Raw genomic sequence first — 15,104 nt, 5'->3', positions numbered from 1 at the left:
GCTGAGCAGATCTTCCAGCTTGGGAAAAGGTTATTTCATTTTGGTTTACTTTGTTTTGCTTTTATTTTGTCTGTAATTCCAAATATAAACTGTTATTTGCTTACCAAGGCTAGTTCTACACATAGCCCCCCCCCCCCAATGTGGTTAATTTCAATTTTAAGTTTTTTATTTGCAAAACTTCTTTGGCAAACAATACTGTGGAATAAATCTTCAGCGCTATACTCTGCTCTTTTTAAATAAGTGTATTAACATTCCCACTGTACCCCAAAAATGAAATTCAGAGGTAACACACCTACCTATATACATTATTTTTTAAGTCAATATAATGCTCATGCTGTATTATAAAGGAAAAATAAACAAAATACGTGTTGTAGTGTGGAAATGCTCCAGCATGACCACACTAGCAGAGACAGTGAAGCAGCTTTTCAGTGCTTGCATTTGTGGGTAAATGGAATGCACCAGCTCCATATGCAGGCTAATAAAGCTGAGCTGTATTGAGACTCCAGTACCATGAGTAACACTGCTGTAGATTACACTTTCCAAAAATCTTATTAAAGTTATGAATAAAACAAAACTTATCTGCCTTTGATTTATTTTATTTGGTAGTCACGTTCTTGGAAACTTCAATGCTTATTAATACTGTTCAGAAATACTTGGTGTTTACTTGTCAATCAGAGTTAGCTTCTTGGTTCAGAAAACTATAAATATCTTTGGTTATTTTATTTACTTGATTGCACATAGGGCATTTGAAATTTGGTAGTGTGCAAGAGAGTTCTTGATCTTATAGGACGTTCGGGTGCACTGAAGGATGGCTAGCATTCCTGACCTGTTCCCCCTTATAAATGCCAGTGGCAAGCCTCCAGTCTTTATAACAAACAAAAACTGCCTCCAAAGATTTCTAAACTGCCCCCTATGGGCATTTACATGTTCTGTGTTCAGAACAGAGCTGATCCTCACATTATAATCTGTGATGTCAGATCCTTACAGTATACAGTTATCCTCTGTTTTCTGAAAGTGTGCATTATGCCACTTTGTTCTTAAGAAAGAGCTGCATTAGTACCTTTCTGCTATCTGGGGAAAAAAGAAAAGAAAAAAGGAGTTTTGCTTTTAAGGAAAAAGTTACACAGAAGCAAAATTAGTATTCAGTGTTTGTCTTGCAGCAAGCCATTGAAGAGGCAGCATGCACCCCACGCAGCGAGAGTGGCTTCGCCAGGCTACTTCCCCAGAAGCTGTCCTCAGCATCTCAGTACCATGCCACCACAGCTTTGAACTGTGTCTGTGAACACCATATGTTAGTGTTATTTAGGTTTTATGTGTTATTTGGTATGATTTGGTAGGTTATTTTTTAGGTCTGGGAACATTCAAAAATTTCTCCTGTATAAATTAATTGTAATTGCTTCTTTGATTTGCACCATTTCCACTTATAAATGGTTTCATAGGAATGTGCTACCTTTTGATAACAGGGAAAACCTATATAGGTTTCACTGAAACTAAGCCATAATGAATCATACATGTTATGGATTGAATTGGTCCCAAATAACACATGTACAAATTCTAACCTCTATGCCTGTGGTTATAATCCCATTTGCATATAGATATCTTTGTTACGTTAATGAGATAGGACTAGTGTAGGATGCATCTTAAGTCGATCTCTTATGAGATATAAAAGAGATTAAGCAAGCAAGCAAGGAAGCAGAGATGGGGGAAGAGAGATGCCAAGCCACACGAAGACTGCCCAGGAGCAGAAGCTCCAAAGAGACAAGGACCTTCTTCCAGAATCGGCAGAGAAAGAAAGCCTTTCCCTAGAGCTGGCACCCTGAATTCAGATTTCTAGCCTCCTAGAACCTATACAACTCTGAGAAAATTTCTGCTTGTTAAAGCTACCTATTAATGGTATTTCTGCTATAGCAGCACTAGGAAACTAAGACATTAATTCAGAGTATCTTACTTACCAGTGAGAAAATGCATAATTCTTTAAAATTATCTCTATGATATTCTGTCTTCAGAGTTGTACACCTGCCAAAGCTAAACTGATTTCCTAGTTGCCAGGCCTGCTTGGATATTTCCCGTTGTTGTTGTTAGGTGCCGTCAAATTGGTTCCAACTCATTGTGCCTGTGTACAACGAAACCAAACACTGCCCAGTCCTGCATCCTCCTCACAGTTGTTGCCATACTTGAGCCCATCGTCATAGCCCTTGTGTCAGTCCATTTCATTAAGGGTCTTCCCTTTTTTCACCGACCTTCTACTTTACCAAGCGTGATGTCCTTCTCCAGTCTCTTGATGTGACCAAAGAATGAGAGACGATGTCTGGCCATTCTCACTTTTAAGGAGCATATTGCATAGTTGCCTGTACAAGTATGGTGATAAATTTCTGAGTTTAGACATAGTATTTAAGTTTCAACTTGCCCCTTTCCCACTATAGTTTCTTTTGTACTCAATTCTGTGTTTTGTTTTATGTGTTGTGCTGGACAAGATTTCTTCATACCGTTCCCCTTTGGAGGAAAAGCATAAACATATATCTTAAAACAGAAATTTTAAGAAAGACATGTTGTATTGGGCACATCTGCTGCAAAAGACTTCTTTAAAGTAAAGGAGGGGTTGCTATGAGTCGGGTCCGACTCAACGGCACATAACAACAACAACAACAAAGTGTACAGTAGTAAAGATGTCACTTTTGAGGACTATGATGCACCTGACCCAAGCCAGAGTATTTTCAACCACCTCATATGTATGCAAAAGCTGGAGAATGAATAAGAAAGATTGAAGAATTGATGCCTTTGAATTATAATATTGGCTAAGAATATTACACATATCATGGACTGCCAGAAGAAAAAGATATCTGTCTTAGAGGAAGTACAGCCAGAATGCTCCTTAGAAGCAAGGATGTAAAGACTTTGTCTCATGTACTTTGAACATGTTATCAGAAGGGACCACGTCCTGGAGAAGGACATCATGCTTGGTAAAGTAGAGGGTCAGCAAAAAAGAGGAAGACCCTCAGTGTGATGGACTGACACAGTGGCTGCAACATTGGGCTCAAACATAGCCAACAACTGGGAGGATGGTGCAGGACCAGGCAGTGTTTTGTTCTGTTGTTCATAGGGTCACTATGACTCAGGACCAACTTGATGGCATCTAACAAAAACATAAGCATATTTAGAGATTAGATACTATGAGAAGAGAAATTCTCTCCTGTCATGTATTAATCATTCCTTGGAAGTTTCAAATATTGTGTCTCGTTTATATTCTTAAATTAACTCACTTATGACCCTCCAATTAATATCTGTTTGCCTTAATGACTAAATCCTTGCAATTTTTATTTTGTTTTGTTTTCTCTCTCTGTTATAGAGATTAACCATTCCAAGCAGTTGCCCCAGAAGTTTTGCTGACCTGTTACATCAGTGTTGGGAAGCTGATGCCAAGGTATGTTTCTTTTTGTTCTTGATTCTTAAATTTTCTTTGTTTGGCTTTTAGGTTTTTAACCACAGATTAATGAAGTCCATTACAAAGCAAAGCTATATTGCTGTTTCTGTGAATCCCAAATTGACTGTTAGCTTTCTGTTGACATCTGCCTGCCCAGGTCTCTAGAAAGTTAGTAGCCTTTCTTAGAGTATTCTTGGGCATTCTTGACTTTGTAAAGATAATTTTGTCCATTTTTCAAAATCATCAATAATAACTACTGAACATTTATGTTATAAAAATAGTTAACACAGAGGGCTTATATGCCTGGTGTTGTTCACTTTATGTATAGTAACTAATTTATTCCTCAGAATATCCCTATTATATAAACCAAACTAAACTCACTGCCATCAAATTGATTCTGACTCTTGGCCACCTCCATTGGGTTTCCACAGCTGTAAATCTTGCCCCATCTTCAGGCTTCTGGTTAGCAGCCAAATGCCTTACTCATTATGCCACCAGAGCTCTTTATATCCCTGTGAAATAGGTTATTATCCCCATTTTGCAGTTGAAGAAGCCAAGGGACACAGAGGTTAAGTAATGAAGTCAAGGCTACACAGCTAGTAAGCGGTGGGGTATGGGTAAACCCAAGCAGTGTGGCATTGGTCCCTGCTCTTAGCCATTGCACCTTATTGCCTTTTAACTAACCAAAAAACCCACTGCTGTTGAGTTGATTGTGACTCATAAAGACCCTATAGGACAGAGTAGAACTGCCCCATAGGATTTCCAAGGCTGTAAATCTTTATAGAAATAGACTGCCTCATCTTTCTCCCACTGAGCAACTGATGGATTTGAAACTGTTCATGTTTTGGTTAGCAGCCAAATGCCTTAACTATTACACCACTGGAGCTCCTTTTTCTAACTAAAATCAAACCAAACCAAACTCACTGCCATCGGGTAGATTCTGACTCACAGCAATCCCCACTGGGTTTCCGAGGCGGTAAATCTTGATGGAAGTAGAGTGCCCCAACTTCCTTCTGTGGAGCAGCTGGTGGGTTTGAACCATCAACCTGGTTAGCAGTCAGAAGATGCCTTAGGCACTGTGCCACCAGAGCTCCTTTTCTAACTAAAGACTAGGCACTTCTAGAGAATCCTAGTATGCACTTCCTATTCAGTTTCAATGATTTTTTTAAGCTATCAGAATAGAATTGGAGAAACTCCAAAGCTTAGGCTTTCATGTGGTTATCACATTTGAACATGAATGGACCGTTTCCTTTCCTTGCAAAGATTTTTAAAAGACTCTCACATACATATGGAAATATTTACAGATTAAATGATAGTGTAATCTTGGATTTGCTTCAAAATAAAGTGGAAGGAAATGGATGAGGGTATAGATTAAACAAGATTGGCCATGATCATTTTTGAAGCTGAGTTGATAAATACGAGGTGGTTCATTATATTGTCCCCTCTGCTGGCATAGTGCCTAAGGCATTTGACTGCTAACCAGAAAGCTGGCAGTTCAAACCCACCAGTCACTCCTCGGAAAGAATGTTGGGCAGTCTACTTCCGTAGTGATAACGCCTCAGAAACCCAAGGAAGAGTCACTATGAATCGGGTCTGACTCGACAGCAGTGTGTTTAGTTTTTTACTCTTGTGTATGTGTGAAACTTTCCGTAATAAAAAGTCAACAAATAAAGAAGACTCAACTTCAACATTCTAGAGAGCAATTACCCTCAAAGAAAAAAACTAAAATTTTATAGTGCAAATCTGTCAAGTTTTTCATGGAAATAGTTCTATTTCAGAGAATAAAACTGGCTGGTGAGTTTAAACCATCAGCAGTCAAATGCGTTAGGCACTATGCCACCGGAGCTCCTAACCTTTTAAATAGAGGCCTTAAAAGAATGAGTTAACCATGGAATTTCTTCCTTAATTTAAGCTCGGTTCCAACCTTATCCCCAAGAAGCATGAATAGTGATAACATATAGTCTGTTCTTCTTCGGGTTTCTTTAATATGACTAACTCATAAAACATTAGTAAGTATGGGAATTATGTTAGTATAACGTAGAATTCATATTGATTCATATGAATCAGATCACACCACCAGGGGAGAACAGCTAAATACAAAGTATAATCATTCAGCCCAGTGTAGCAAGGACCATAGTACTGTGAAGCCCATTCACCCCAAAGAGCCCAAGCTCTTTATTGGCTTGGCCTAGACATTGCTTGGTCTTGGAAGAATTTGTTGCTGTTTCTCTATGACTTTATGTATTTTGCCTTTGCCCTTATGACCCACAGCCTTGACCTTTGCTTTTGACTCCAGCTCATCAAACTGTCTTCACCCTTTTTTATTCAGTATAACATAATATAGTAGAGTCCTATATTTACTTAGTATTCTTTTTTTATTAAAGAATTTAAACTCTTTTAAAACTGTGTTTTTTTTAAAAAAAAAAATTTAAGATTGCTCTGTTTTAATAGTGCTAAAACTTGCATAGGTTTTGAATGGTCTGCCCTTCCCCAATTCAGACCCTAATGTTTTTAGCATGTGATTTTGCAGAATATAGGGGTTTTTACACATGAAAAGAAATGCCTGCACTTTGCAACTAATCCAGTAGAAACTATAAGCAATTATTTGCAAGCCTGCCTTTAGAACATTTATTTTATACTGTTAAAATGGTATTGTATTACCTTTCCCTACTTTTTCAACTACTTTTATGTCCATCTTGGCATATACCAGTAATTTTGATAAGATTTTTGTATCCGACACTTAAAATTTTCATGTAAAATTGTTTGCATTGAATTTTATTTATGCAGCTAGACGTCTATAATTATAATTATATTTCAATATGCAAAGCAGGTTTTGAATTTTCTCATTGGAAACTCTGTATTACATTAATTAAAATTCTAAGAACATACATTTTGTTGTTGTTGTTTGGTGCCATTGAGTCAGCTCCGACTTATAGCGACCCTGTGTACCATAGAATATAATACTGTCCAGTTCTGTGCAAGCCTCACAGTCCTTGCTATACACTGAGCCCATCGTTGCAACCACTGTGTCAGTCCATCTCATTGAGGGCCTTAAGTTACATTAATTAAAGGATAGTGTAAGCACCTCACACAATAAGAACATTAGGCATAGTGTCGAGCCTATGAAGTTGGGGTATTATTGCCTAACATGTAGTCAGCTAACCTTTCTTTACCCGTTGACCCATTGCTGTTGAGTTGATTCGACTCATAGTGACCCTTCTTTAGGACCAAAGAAATCTTATGTTCTTGCCACATGAAGTATAAAAAAATTTCAAGGTCAATTTTTAATTTCTAAGTCCATGACATTTTATTCTTATAAAACTAATATATATCCTCTCTAAGTTTGCTTATACATTCAGCCACAGCCCACGTTTCCTGTTCTCTGTCTGTCTCTCTGTCTCTCTAGACACCCCTTACACATAGCTCTGTACCCTAAACATGATCTTTTTCCTTTTTTTCTTTTCTCTCCTGAACACTTCAGTATCAAGCTCTCCCTGGCCATTCTTTTTACCCAAGTCCAGGCTTAGTACACCCTCTCTTTATATACAGACTATCTTGTTAGCCAACATTTTGCATTCACGAATTTATGACAATAATAAAAAACCTATTATCCAACTCTTTTGCAGAGTAATGATGTACATCTGGTAGTAATGAACACTGAGGTGCAAGGCAAGAGTAACACTGGCTGTGATGGTTAAGGTTATGTGTCATCTTGGTTGGGCCATGATTCTCTGTGGTTTGGCAGTTATGTAATGATGTAATTTGGCAGTTATGCAGTGATGTACCTTGGTACTATATCATAATGTAGTCATCCTCCATTTTGTGATCTGAGGTCATCCTCCATTTTCATATAATGCTGATTTTTGTTTAACAGCCTGGTCTTTGGGGCCTAACCATGTTGATAAATGAGAAAAGAATGTACTCTTTTTCCTAAACCATCATAGCTCTTAACATCTCAGCTACTGCCTGACCTTGAACTATTAAAAAAAAAACTTTTTAAATATATTTTCTTCCTAGATAGATTGTAAGCTCTATGAGGAAACAGAGCTAGTTTCTATATGTATTTCCCATAGCACTTTACTAAATTTAGTAAATAGGTGCTCTGATGTTGTTGACTGAAGACAAATTTCCTGAGAGACACATCTTAGTTCTCTCACTAGATATATAAAATAATTCATCCAGAATTGGTGCCAGATCTTGCATATATGTAGAGCAGTAGTTGGTTAAAATATTTTATTTCTCTTTTTTTAAGTCCTTAGACTTTAGAACATTAATATAGAGATGAAAATATCCACCTCTGTAGAAAGTGTTCTTTTGTAATGAAGAGGCAGAAAAGTATACAAGAGAAGGCTGATAATGGGTAAATGCAGGGTTATTCCAGTCATTTGCAGGAGATGATCAAAATATCTTACTAAGGACAGAAAAGAAGAAAGGGTGAGAGTTGATTCATGCTCTAAAATGATATTTCTAAATAAGGAAAAAATAGTAATTAAAGCCATAAATTTGATGGAAAAGAATATCTAACCCTCATGGAAGAAAAGATTTTGAACCAGTATGCTATGATGGTTTAACAGTATACCCCTGTGCCAGATGCACCAGCTCCTGGGTGGATTGTTCTGTATGTCTAGTGAGAGAACTAAGATGGGTCTCTGAGGAAATTTATTTTGGTATGGTTATGTAACTTGCTTCTTGTGTGATTCTGAGCAATTCAGAGATTTCTGAGACTCATTTCCTTCACATATAAAATGAAGATAACAAAGCAGTACTATATATAAGTACTTATGAAATGGTCCTAGTTTTGATTTTTTCTTTTAATAAGGAAAGCTTATATAACACTACTAAAATGAACCTAAATCCCTTCAGAGGAATTTACATGAGATCCTGGACCAAATGTTGTATTCTGTGAGAAGAACACTTGCACAAAATATTACCACAAAATTCTACATTGTTGTTTCTTTTTCAGTGTCCACAGTGATAATTGCCATCTGAAAGCATATTCTAACTAAAAAAGTTTAGATTTTTCTAGGGATGCTTGTCATCCATTTAAAGTTTTTTCTTACTTCAAGAATGATTAAATGTAGGGGAAAATACTAGTCCTTAAAAATTCGTTCTCCTGCTGCTTTTCCATGAAAAATGAAAAGCCATTATTTGTGATATAATTCATTACTATGCAAACAATTACAAGACTTTTCCTTTTGCAACCTTTTTGAAACCTTTTTTAATTTCTTTTTGTGGCAGAAATTAAAATAGGAACAAAGTCAAAAGAAGGCAAATATATTTTTGAAGTATTTTAAGTCACTTTTCTCTTTGCTGTTAGAAGATACAATGTACATCAATGACATTTAGCATCATATGCCCTCTTCTTAAAACACCCACACACAAGTTTACCCTTAAACAGGTAGAATAATGGCAGAACTCAGAATAAATGCCCCAGCTTTATTCCTGAGAAATGGGGAAAATGCCTTTCTTAGTAATGTAGGAAGCACTCATTGCCTAAGAACAAGCAAGCAACCTCAACATTGTTCCTTCTTGTTTTTGTGCTCTTAAATTAAAATGCATGTTTAATTGCTGCAACTGTAATTTCTTCAGAAATGGTATAATTATGAGGTGTGATGGAGAGAGAATGTGCATCATCCTTTTATTATCTTTCTCCATTTTTGTTTTAACCTTTTGTCTCAACCTTGGCTGGAATCTCAAAAGATAGTATAGTTACTGCTAGCTAAAGAAATATACTTAACCACTGCTTTTTCAATTTTTAGTGAACAGTACCTTGCAATTTCTTAGCACCAAAGCTTGTTATAATGTGGAATAAACATTGAAAACATGAAGTTATGATGACTTTGAAATTGAGAGATTTTTTTTCTGAATGACTGGGAGATAGACAGATTTACTCCCCTCCCAAACATTTTATTATAAAAAATTTCAAACATACAGAAAAATTTAAAGAATTTTACAGTGAATATTTGTATATTCATCACCAGACTCTGCCATTAACTTTTTACTGTACTTGCTTTACCACATAGATGCATTTTTATGAAAGGAGTTATGCTTTCTTTTTAGGAGTCTTTAATCAAACCCAAAAGAGAATTGGTACTGTTCTTACCTAGAGAGAATAACCTCATTATCCAAACCTTGGGCCACAAGATGGAAAAACATTGAAGTTTGTTCTTATGAATTGATTAAAGAATACTGTCCGCTTAAACCTGAGTTATCTAATTGATTGTTGTAAAATAACTGAAGCAGAGCTTTGTGTCCTGGTTTTATTTTGTTACAGTGATTTGAGCTTGTTACCATGCTTGTTGATAGCTACATTTTCTCTTAAAGGTCTACTTTTTCCAGTACCAACAAGTGATTGCTTACTTTCTCTTCCTCAGAAACGACCATCGTTCAAACAAATCATTGCAATTTTGGAATCCATGTCAAATGACGCTAGCCTTCCTGACCAGTGCAACTCATTCCTGCACAACAAGGCAGAGTGGAGGTAGGTAGCCACCATGCTGGAGTAAGCCTCTGGCTCAAAAGGACCAAGAATAGCTTCAGGAAGAAGAGAACCACACAGAGTGATGACAGTCTGGATTTCTAAGGATAGATTAGAAATTAGAAATGTGATTTTTTTTTTTTTTTTTTTTTTGGAGATCAAATAAGTCTTCCATTTCCTATGTAAGCAAAAAAAAAGAGTGTTTCTCCAAGTTTGTTGCCTTCTCATATGTCTAAGACTTTGGAAAGAACACTGAAATCCTATCTTCTGAGACAAAAGATGGCTACCAGACATTTCCTTGTATACACTCTGTGTTAGGCAGCTTTGGCCTCTGTCCTACGGGACATGAAAATACTATTTGCCTTGAATTTTGCTGTGCACTCTTATCTGCTGATGGGGGAGGTATAGTATAAAAATGCCTCTTAAAAGAAAATTTTAATGTTATAAATCATATTAAACTTTCTCAAGTGAAAAGCAAACTTAGTAACAAGGGGATTGTTGTGTGAGTGGAAAAAGCAAGCCCAGGGTGGAGCATTTGCACCAGGTCACATGTCCATGAATATAAATAGCATGTTTGGAAGCTGACATTATTCCTCACCTGACTCAGCAGAGATTTTAAGTAATTTCATCTCTGCTCCCGATGGCCATGGCAGTAACATGACACCTTGCGCCATCTGCTGATTCCAAGTAAGTATTGCATGGACTTTGAAAGTTAAGTTGTTTACATCTATTATTAGACATTTCTTTGGACTTTCTGTTTGGTGTTTTACAATAACCTTATTTATTTTTATTCTTTTGAAATCTCTCTCTACGGCCAGTGACTTAAATTAATTTTTATTTAGCAATACAAAAGTAAGACTGTGAGTTTGAATCTAGCAATGAGGGACTTTTTTCTGGGCTGAAAGAATTAAAACAAAAGATGTAAGTAACCTCTGTTTCCTACAGGAAGAGATCAGAGCAAATAAAATCAAATAATTCCCTTTAAAAATCATGTATGAGTTCCCATTACTCTTAGGGCAAAGGCCAAAATACTTAACAAGACTCCTAAGACACTTTGTACTCACCAGCCTCAACTCAGGAACATCACTCTCTCCTTAATTTTTGGCTTTCTTTAAATCCTTCAGCAGATGCTTTTTTTTTCCCCCTCCATATTCAGCGTCTTTGCAAATCCAGTGTCTTCTATTTAAAACTCATCCTATTTCAGCTGCACACCACCCCTGATACCCACCCCCACCCCACCTTAGATCCTATCCTCATTCAGAGAACAACTGGAATATCACGTCTTCAAGAAAGTACTTCTTGACCCAAGCCAGCTCAGGTTCCTGTGTGCTCTGAGACCATCTCTTCCCAGCCTTTGCTGCCTACTGCAAGGGATAAATAATACTGCAGTGGGTTGTTTAATCTCTATCTCATTGGGCCCACAGTCTATCTTGTTCATCTCTGTACCTACAGCTTCTAGAATGTTCCTTGAACACAGCAGTTGGTCAGTAAATATTTTGGAAAGAAGAAAATATCATGATGGTAATGCTATGGAAAGACGACATGATATTATACAGGAGAATATAATGGTGTAAGTTAATTAGTTTGCTGCCATAAATGTACGTCTTACATTCATTCATTCAGATATTCACTGAGCCTCTGCTGGTGAAAGGTACCATATTGAATGTTGAGCTGTAGAACAGGCCCAATGCACATGGACCTCTCCAGCAGAAGTGTCTGATATAAACTAGTAAATTAAATACACAAGTGATTATTTCATTGCTGTTTTGATAAGTCTTATGACAGAAGTACTGAAGGCCTTAGAGCATATAACCATGAAACTTGATCTAGTCTGAAGATATAATAAAAGAATTCTCTGAAGAATTTGATGTGTTATCCAGGGGACTTAGTAGGATTTTGATGCTACTGTTAATACCCTTGAGATAAGGAGTCTTTTGAAGTGCATCAACAAAATCAGAAAAACATAGGAAGAAATTTGGAAAGTTTACTATACAAACATTTAAAGATTCTATATGATCAAAAGGAATATACATCATATATACATTGCCAAGACAGATGACATAGTATTGCAACTACTCTCCCCCACAATATGTTTGGATCAGCAGTTCTCAAATTTCCTGGTCTCAGAGTTCCATCACAATCTTAAAATTTACTGAGAACCCCAAAGAGCACTTATTTAAATGAATTATACCTATCAACGTTTACATATTAGAATTGAAAGCTAAGAAAATGTTTATATATTTATTAGTTGATTCACTTAAAAAATAATAATAAATCCTGCTTCTTCATTCGGCCCCTTGCAGTATAACATGTTATGAAGCCTCTGGAAGACTCCACTGTACACTTGTAAGAGGATGAGAGTAGAGAAACTAAATAATGTCTAGTTCTATTTTGAAAATAAGTGTAACCTCGCAGATCCTTTGAAAAGGTCTTATGAGTCCCCAGGCCACACTTGAAAACCACTTTGATAGACAAAGGATTACTGCCTTTAACACTTTATTGCTATGGAAACTTTTACTGGAAACACAATAAAATCTGAGTTTATAAAAATAACATTTTTAAATTAATAAAAATCATATTAAAGAACATGAAAAGACATTTCACAAAAGGAGAAATCAAATCAAATGACCAGTAAACATACAAAAAAATATCCCTTCTCACTTATCAATCAAATAAATACAAGGGGACATAATTCATGTATCAGGTTGCCAAAATTTAACATTATGAAAATACCCAGTATTACAGGCTCTCTCGTACACTGCTGGTAGGAACATACTACCTTTCTAGAAGACAGGCTAGATCAGATGCCCTAAAAATGTTCATATTCTTTGTCCCAGAAATTCTGCCATGAGCATTTTATTCCTAAGAACATGAATGAAAGAAGATAAGACTTAACTGATCTGACAGAGACTGGTGGAATCCCCTAGACTGTGGTCCTTAGACACCCTTCAAACCTGGAATTGAACCTACCTCCAGAAGTCAACTTTTAGCTAAACAGTTGTTGTTCTTAGGTGAGGATGACTTACGGCCAGGGAGGAACATACTCCTCAGTACCATCACCTGTATGAAACCAAAAGGGCAATGTTTGCCCATAAACAGAGCTCAGAAGACAGGAAGGGACAGGAAAAAGGGATGAAAGGAAACAAGGAACCTAGGAAGAATGGGAAAAGTGCTGTTGCATTGAGGGAATTGCAACCAGTGCCACAAAACAAAATGTGTATAAATTATTAAATGGAAAACTAATTTGCTTGGTAAACTCTCAAACTACAATTTTAAAAAAATGGTAAAAAATTAGTCCTAAAAGAAATATAATCAGAATGTTCCTTAAAAAAGAAAAGAAATGGGAAGTTGTACAAGAATGTATGGATATTTGTCCATCATAGTAGTGATTAGAATTGTAAAACTGGAAATGACATAAAGTATCATCAAAGAAGAATGGTTTTAAAAAAATTATGATAGTTTTACCTATGAAATTGTATAGAGCCATTAATGATGATAAACATTTGTGTTTATTAAAAGAATTGATGGTAATTTAAAAATACAGGCAACAATACAGTAAGTTCCATTTTCTTCAAAGAAGTATTTATTTATATGTATACATATGTGTACCTAGAAAAGTATCAAATGTCAGTGTTCTTGTTGGGTGGTGGGGTTATGGGAGAATATTTTATGTTATAAATCTTGTTTTCTATTTTAAGCCTGAATTATTTGCATAATAAATGTAATTTTTAAAATGTTTTAAAAATATATATAAGTTCATGTTTCCAGAAGAAAAGACAGGATTAAAATAGATAGGGAATGGGATAAAAGGTAAAATGCATCGATGTATTTTAGGGGCCAGTGGCATGCCATCTATGCATTAGCAGTATTCACTATACTAGATTCCTTTTTAGCTGAGAGAAATATTACTTACTGAGCATGATCATTGTAGGATTTGAATAAGGTAAGATTCTCTTACTATGTATGCCAAAACCCAAAAAAATCAAGCTCACTGCCATCGAGTCAATTCAACTCATAGTGACCGCTTCTTGGGTTTCCAAGGTAGTATTTCTATGGAAATAGATCGCCCAGTCTTCCTTCCAAGGAGTAGCTGGTGGGTTTGAACCGCCAGCCTTCTGGTTAGCAGTTAGATGCCTTAGGCACTATGCCTCCAGAGCTGCCTCTTAATATGCCAAGTGCCAAAAAGCTTAGTAAGTCACTCATCTGGATATTTCAGATATGTGTCTATATCCAGGTTTCAAAGGACAGCACATTCAGATAATTCTTTTCTTTCCTCAACTTTTGTCTGGTGTCTGGAACCATGTAACTAAGGTCCAAAGTATATTTTAGTAAACTAGAGCCATGATTAGGTTGGATTCCATTCCTGCACTGGATTTTCTGACCAATGATTGCTTTCTGGTAGTTTCCTCTACAAGATGGAACATGTAGTTTTGGAAAATTAATGATTATTCTGATGATTCCTTTAAAAGCTCACTTACTAAAAAATCACATAAACTAAAGTCTTTTCTTTGACCTCTTAAATGATAGGAAAGAAATCTAGTGTGTCAGACATTACCTTACCTTGACATTCACATCTTCAGCTTGTCTCCCTTGTTGATGTATTAGCACTAATGACAATGGGCATTGAAAATAGAAAATGTATTGTCTTGTTTTCATCCATGTTTCATCCATGTTCTCAGTTTTCATTAACTCATGTGGTTGTCTGCAGACCTGTGATAATCTGCACTGAATGAGCTTTGTGATGTTATGATGGAAACTTCAGGTCTGTGTCTCTTGGCAAAACACTTTGTTGGTCGTGTTTTTCCTTGGTGATTGGAGTGTCTTCACCATGATGTGCCTTCTTATGAACAGAAAGGGGAGATCGAAAAAATTTTATCTTTGCAATTTGGATATTAGCACAAATCGTGCACAAATTATGTAATTTAATATGTAATAGGAGATTTAATAATCTATATTTATCTTGTGATTATATGATCTCGTTGTTTATACATTGGCCTTTTATTTCAAAGTAAGTTTCTGTCTAATGGAAAAAGATTAGTACAGTTTGTTGCCTGTTTTTGCATATGGAAAATTGATAGTAGTTGAGCCAACTGTGGCTGGATTTAGCTTAAGAAAGAAACATAATTTTCATCAACCAAAATACTTAAAAATCTATATTCCTATAAAAGAAGGTATGTAAATGCATCAACAAATGCAAAAATAATT

At 36.1% G+C, this 15,104-nt stretch overlaps 1 protein-coding gene across 1 annotated transcript in view; it reads left to right on the top strand.

Annotated features, from left to right (window-relative positions):
- Positions 1–15,104, top strand: part of MAP3K20 (mitogen-activated protein kinase kinase kinase 20) — a 206,980-nt gene that overhangs the window by 129,560 nt on the left and 62,316 nt on the right. The window contains exons 8-9 of the mRNA XM_007941350.2: positions 3,347–3,421; positions 9,796–9,902. Of these exons, the coding sequence (XP_007939541.1) occupies positions 3,347–3,421; positions 9,796–9,902 (182 nt within the window). The remainder of the gene's footprint in view (positions 1–3,346; positions 3,422–9,795; positions 9,903–15,104) is intronic.

This window comes from Orycteropus afer, unplaced genomic scaffold (assembly GCF_000298275.1).
Source record: "Orycteropus afer afer isolate SDZICR_OR568_19922 unplaced genomic scaffold, OryAfe1.0 scaffold00001, whole genome shotgun sequence".
In the NCBI taxonomy this organism is placed as follows: Eukaryota; Metazoa; Chordata; class Mammalia; order Tubulidentata; family Orycteropodidae; genus Orycteropus; species Orycteropus afer.
Note: the sequence above shows the minus strand (reverse complement) of the source record. Positions and strands in the feature narration are given on the sequence as shown.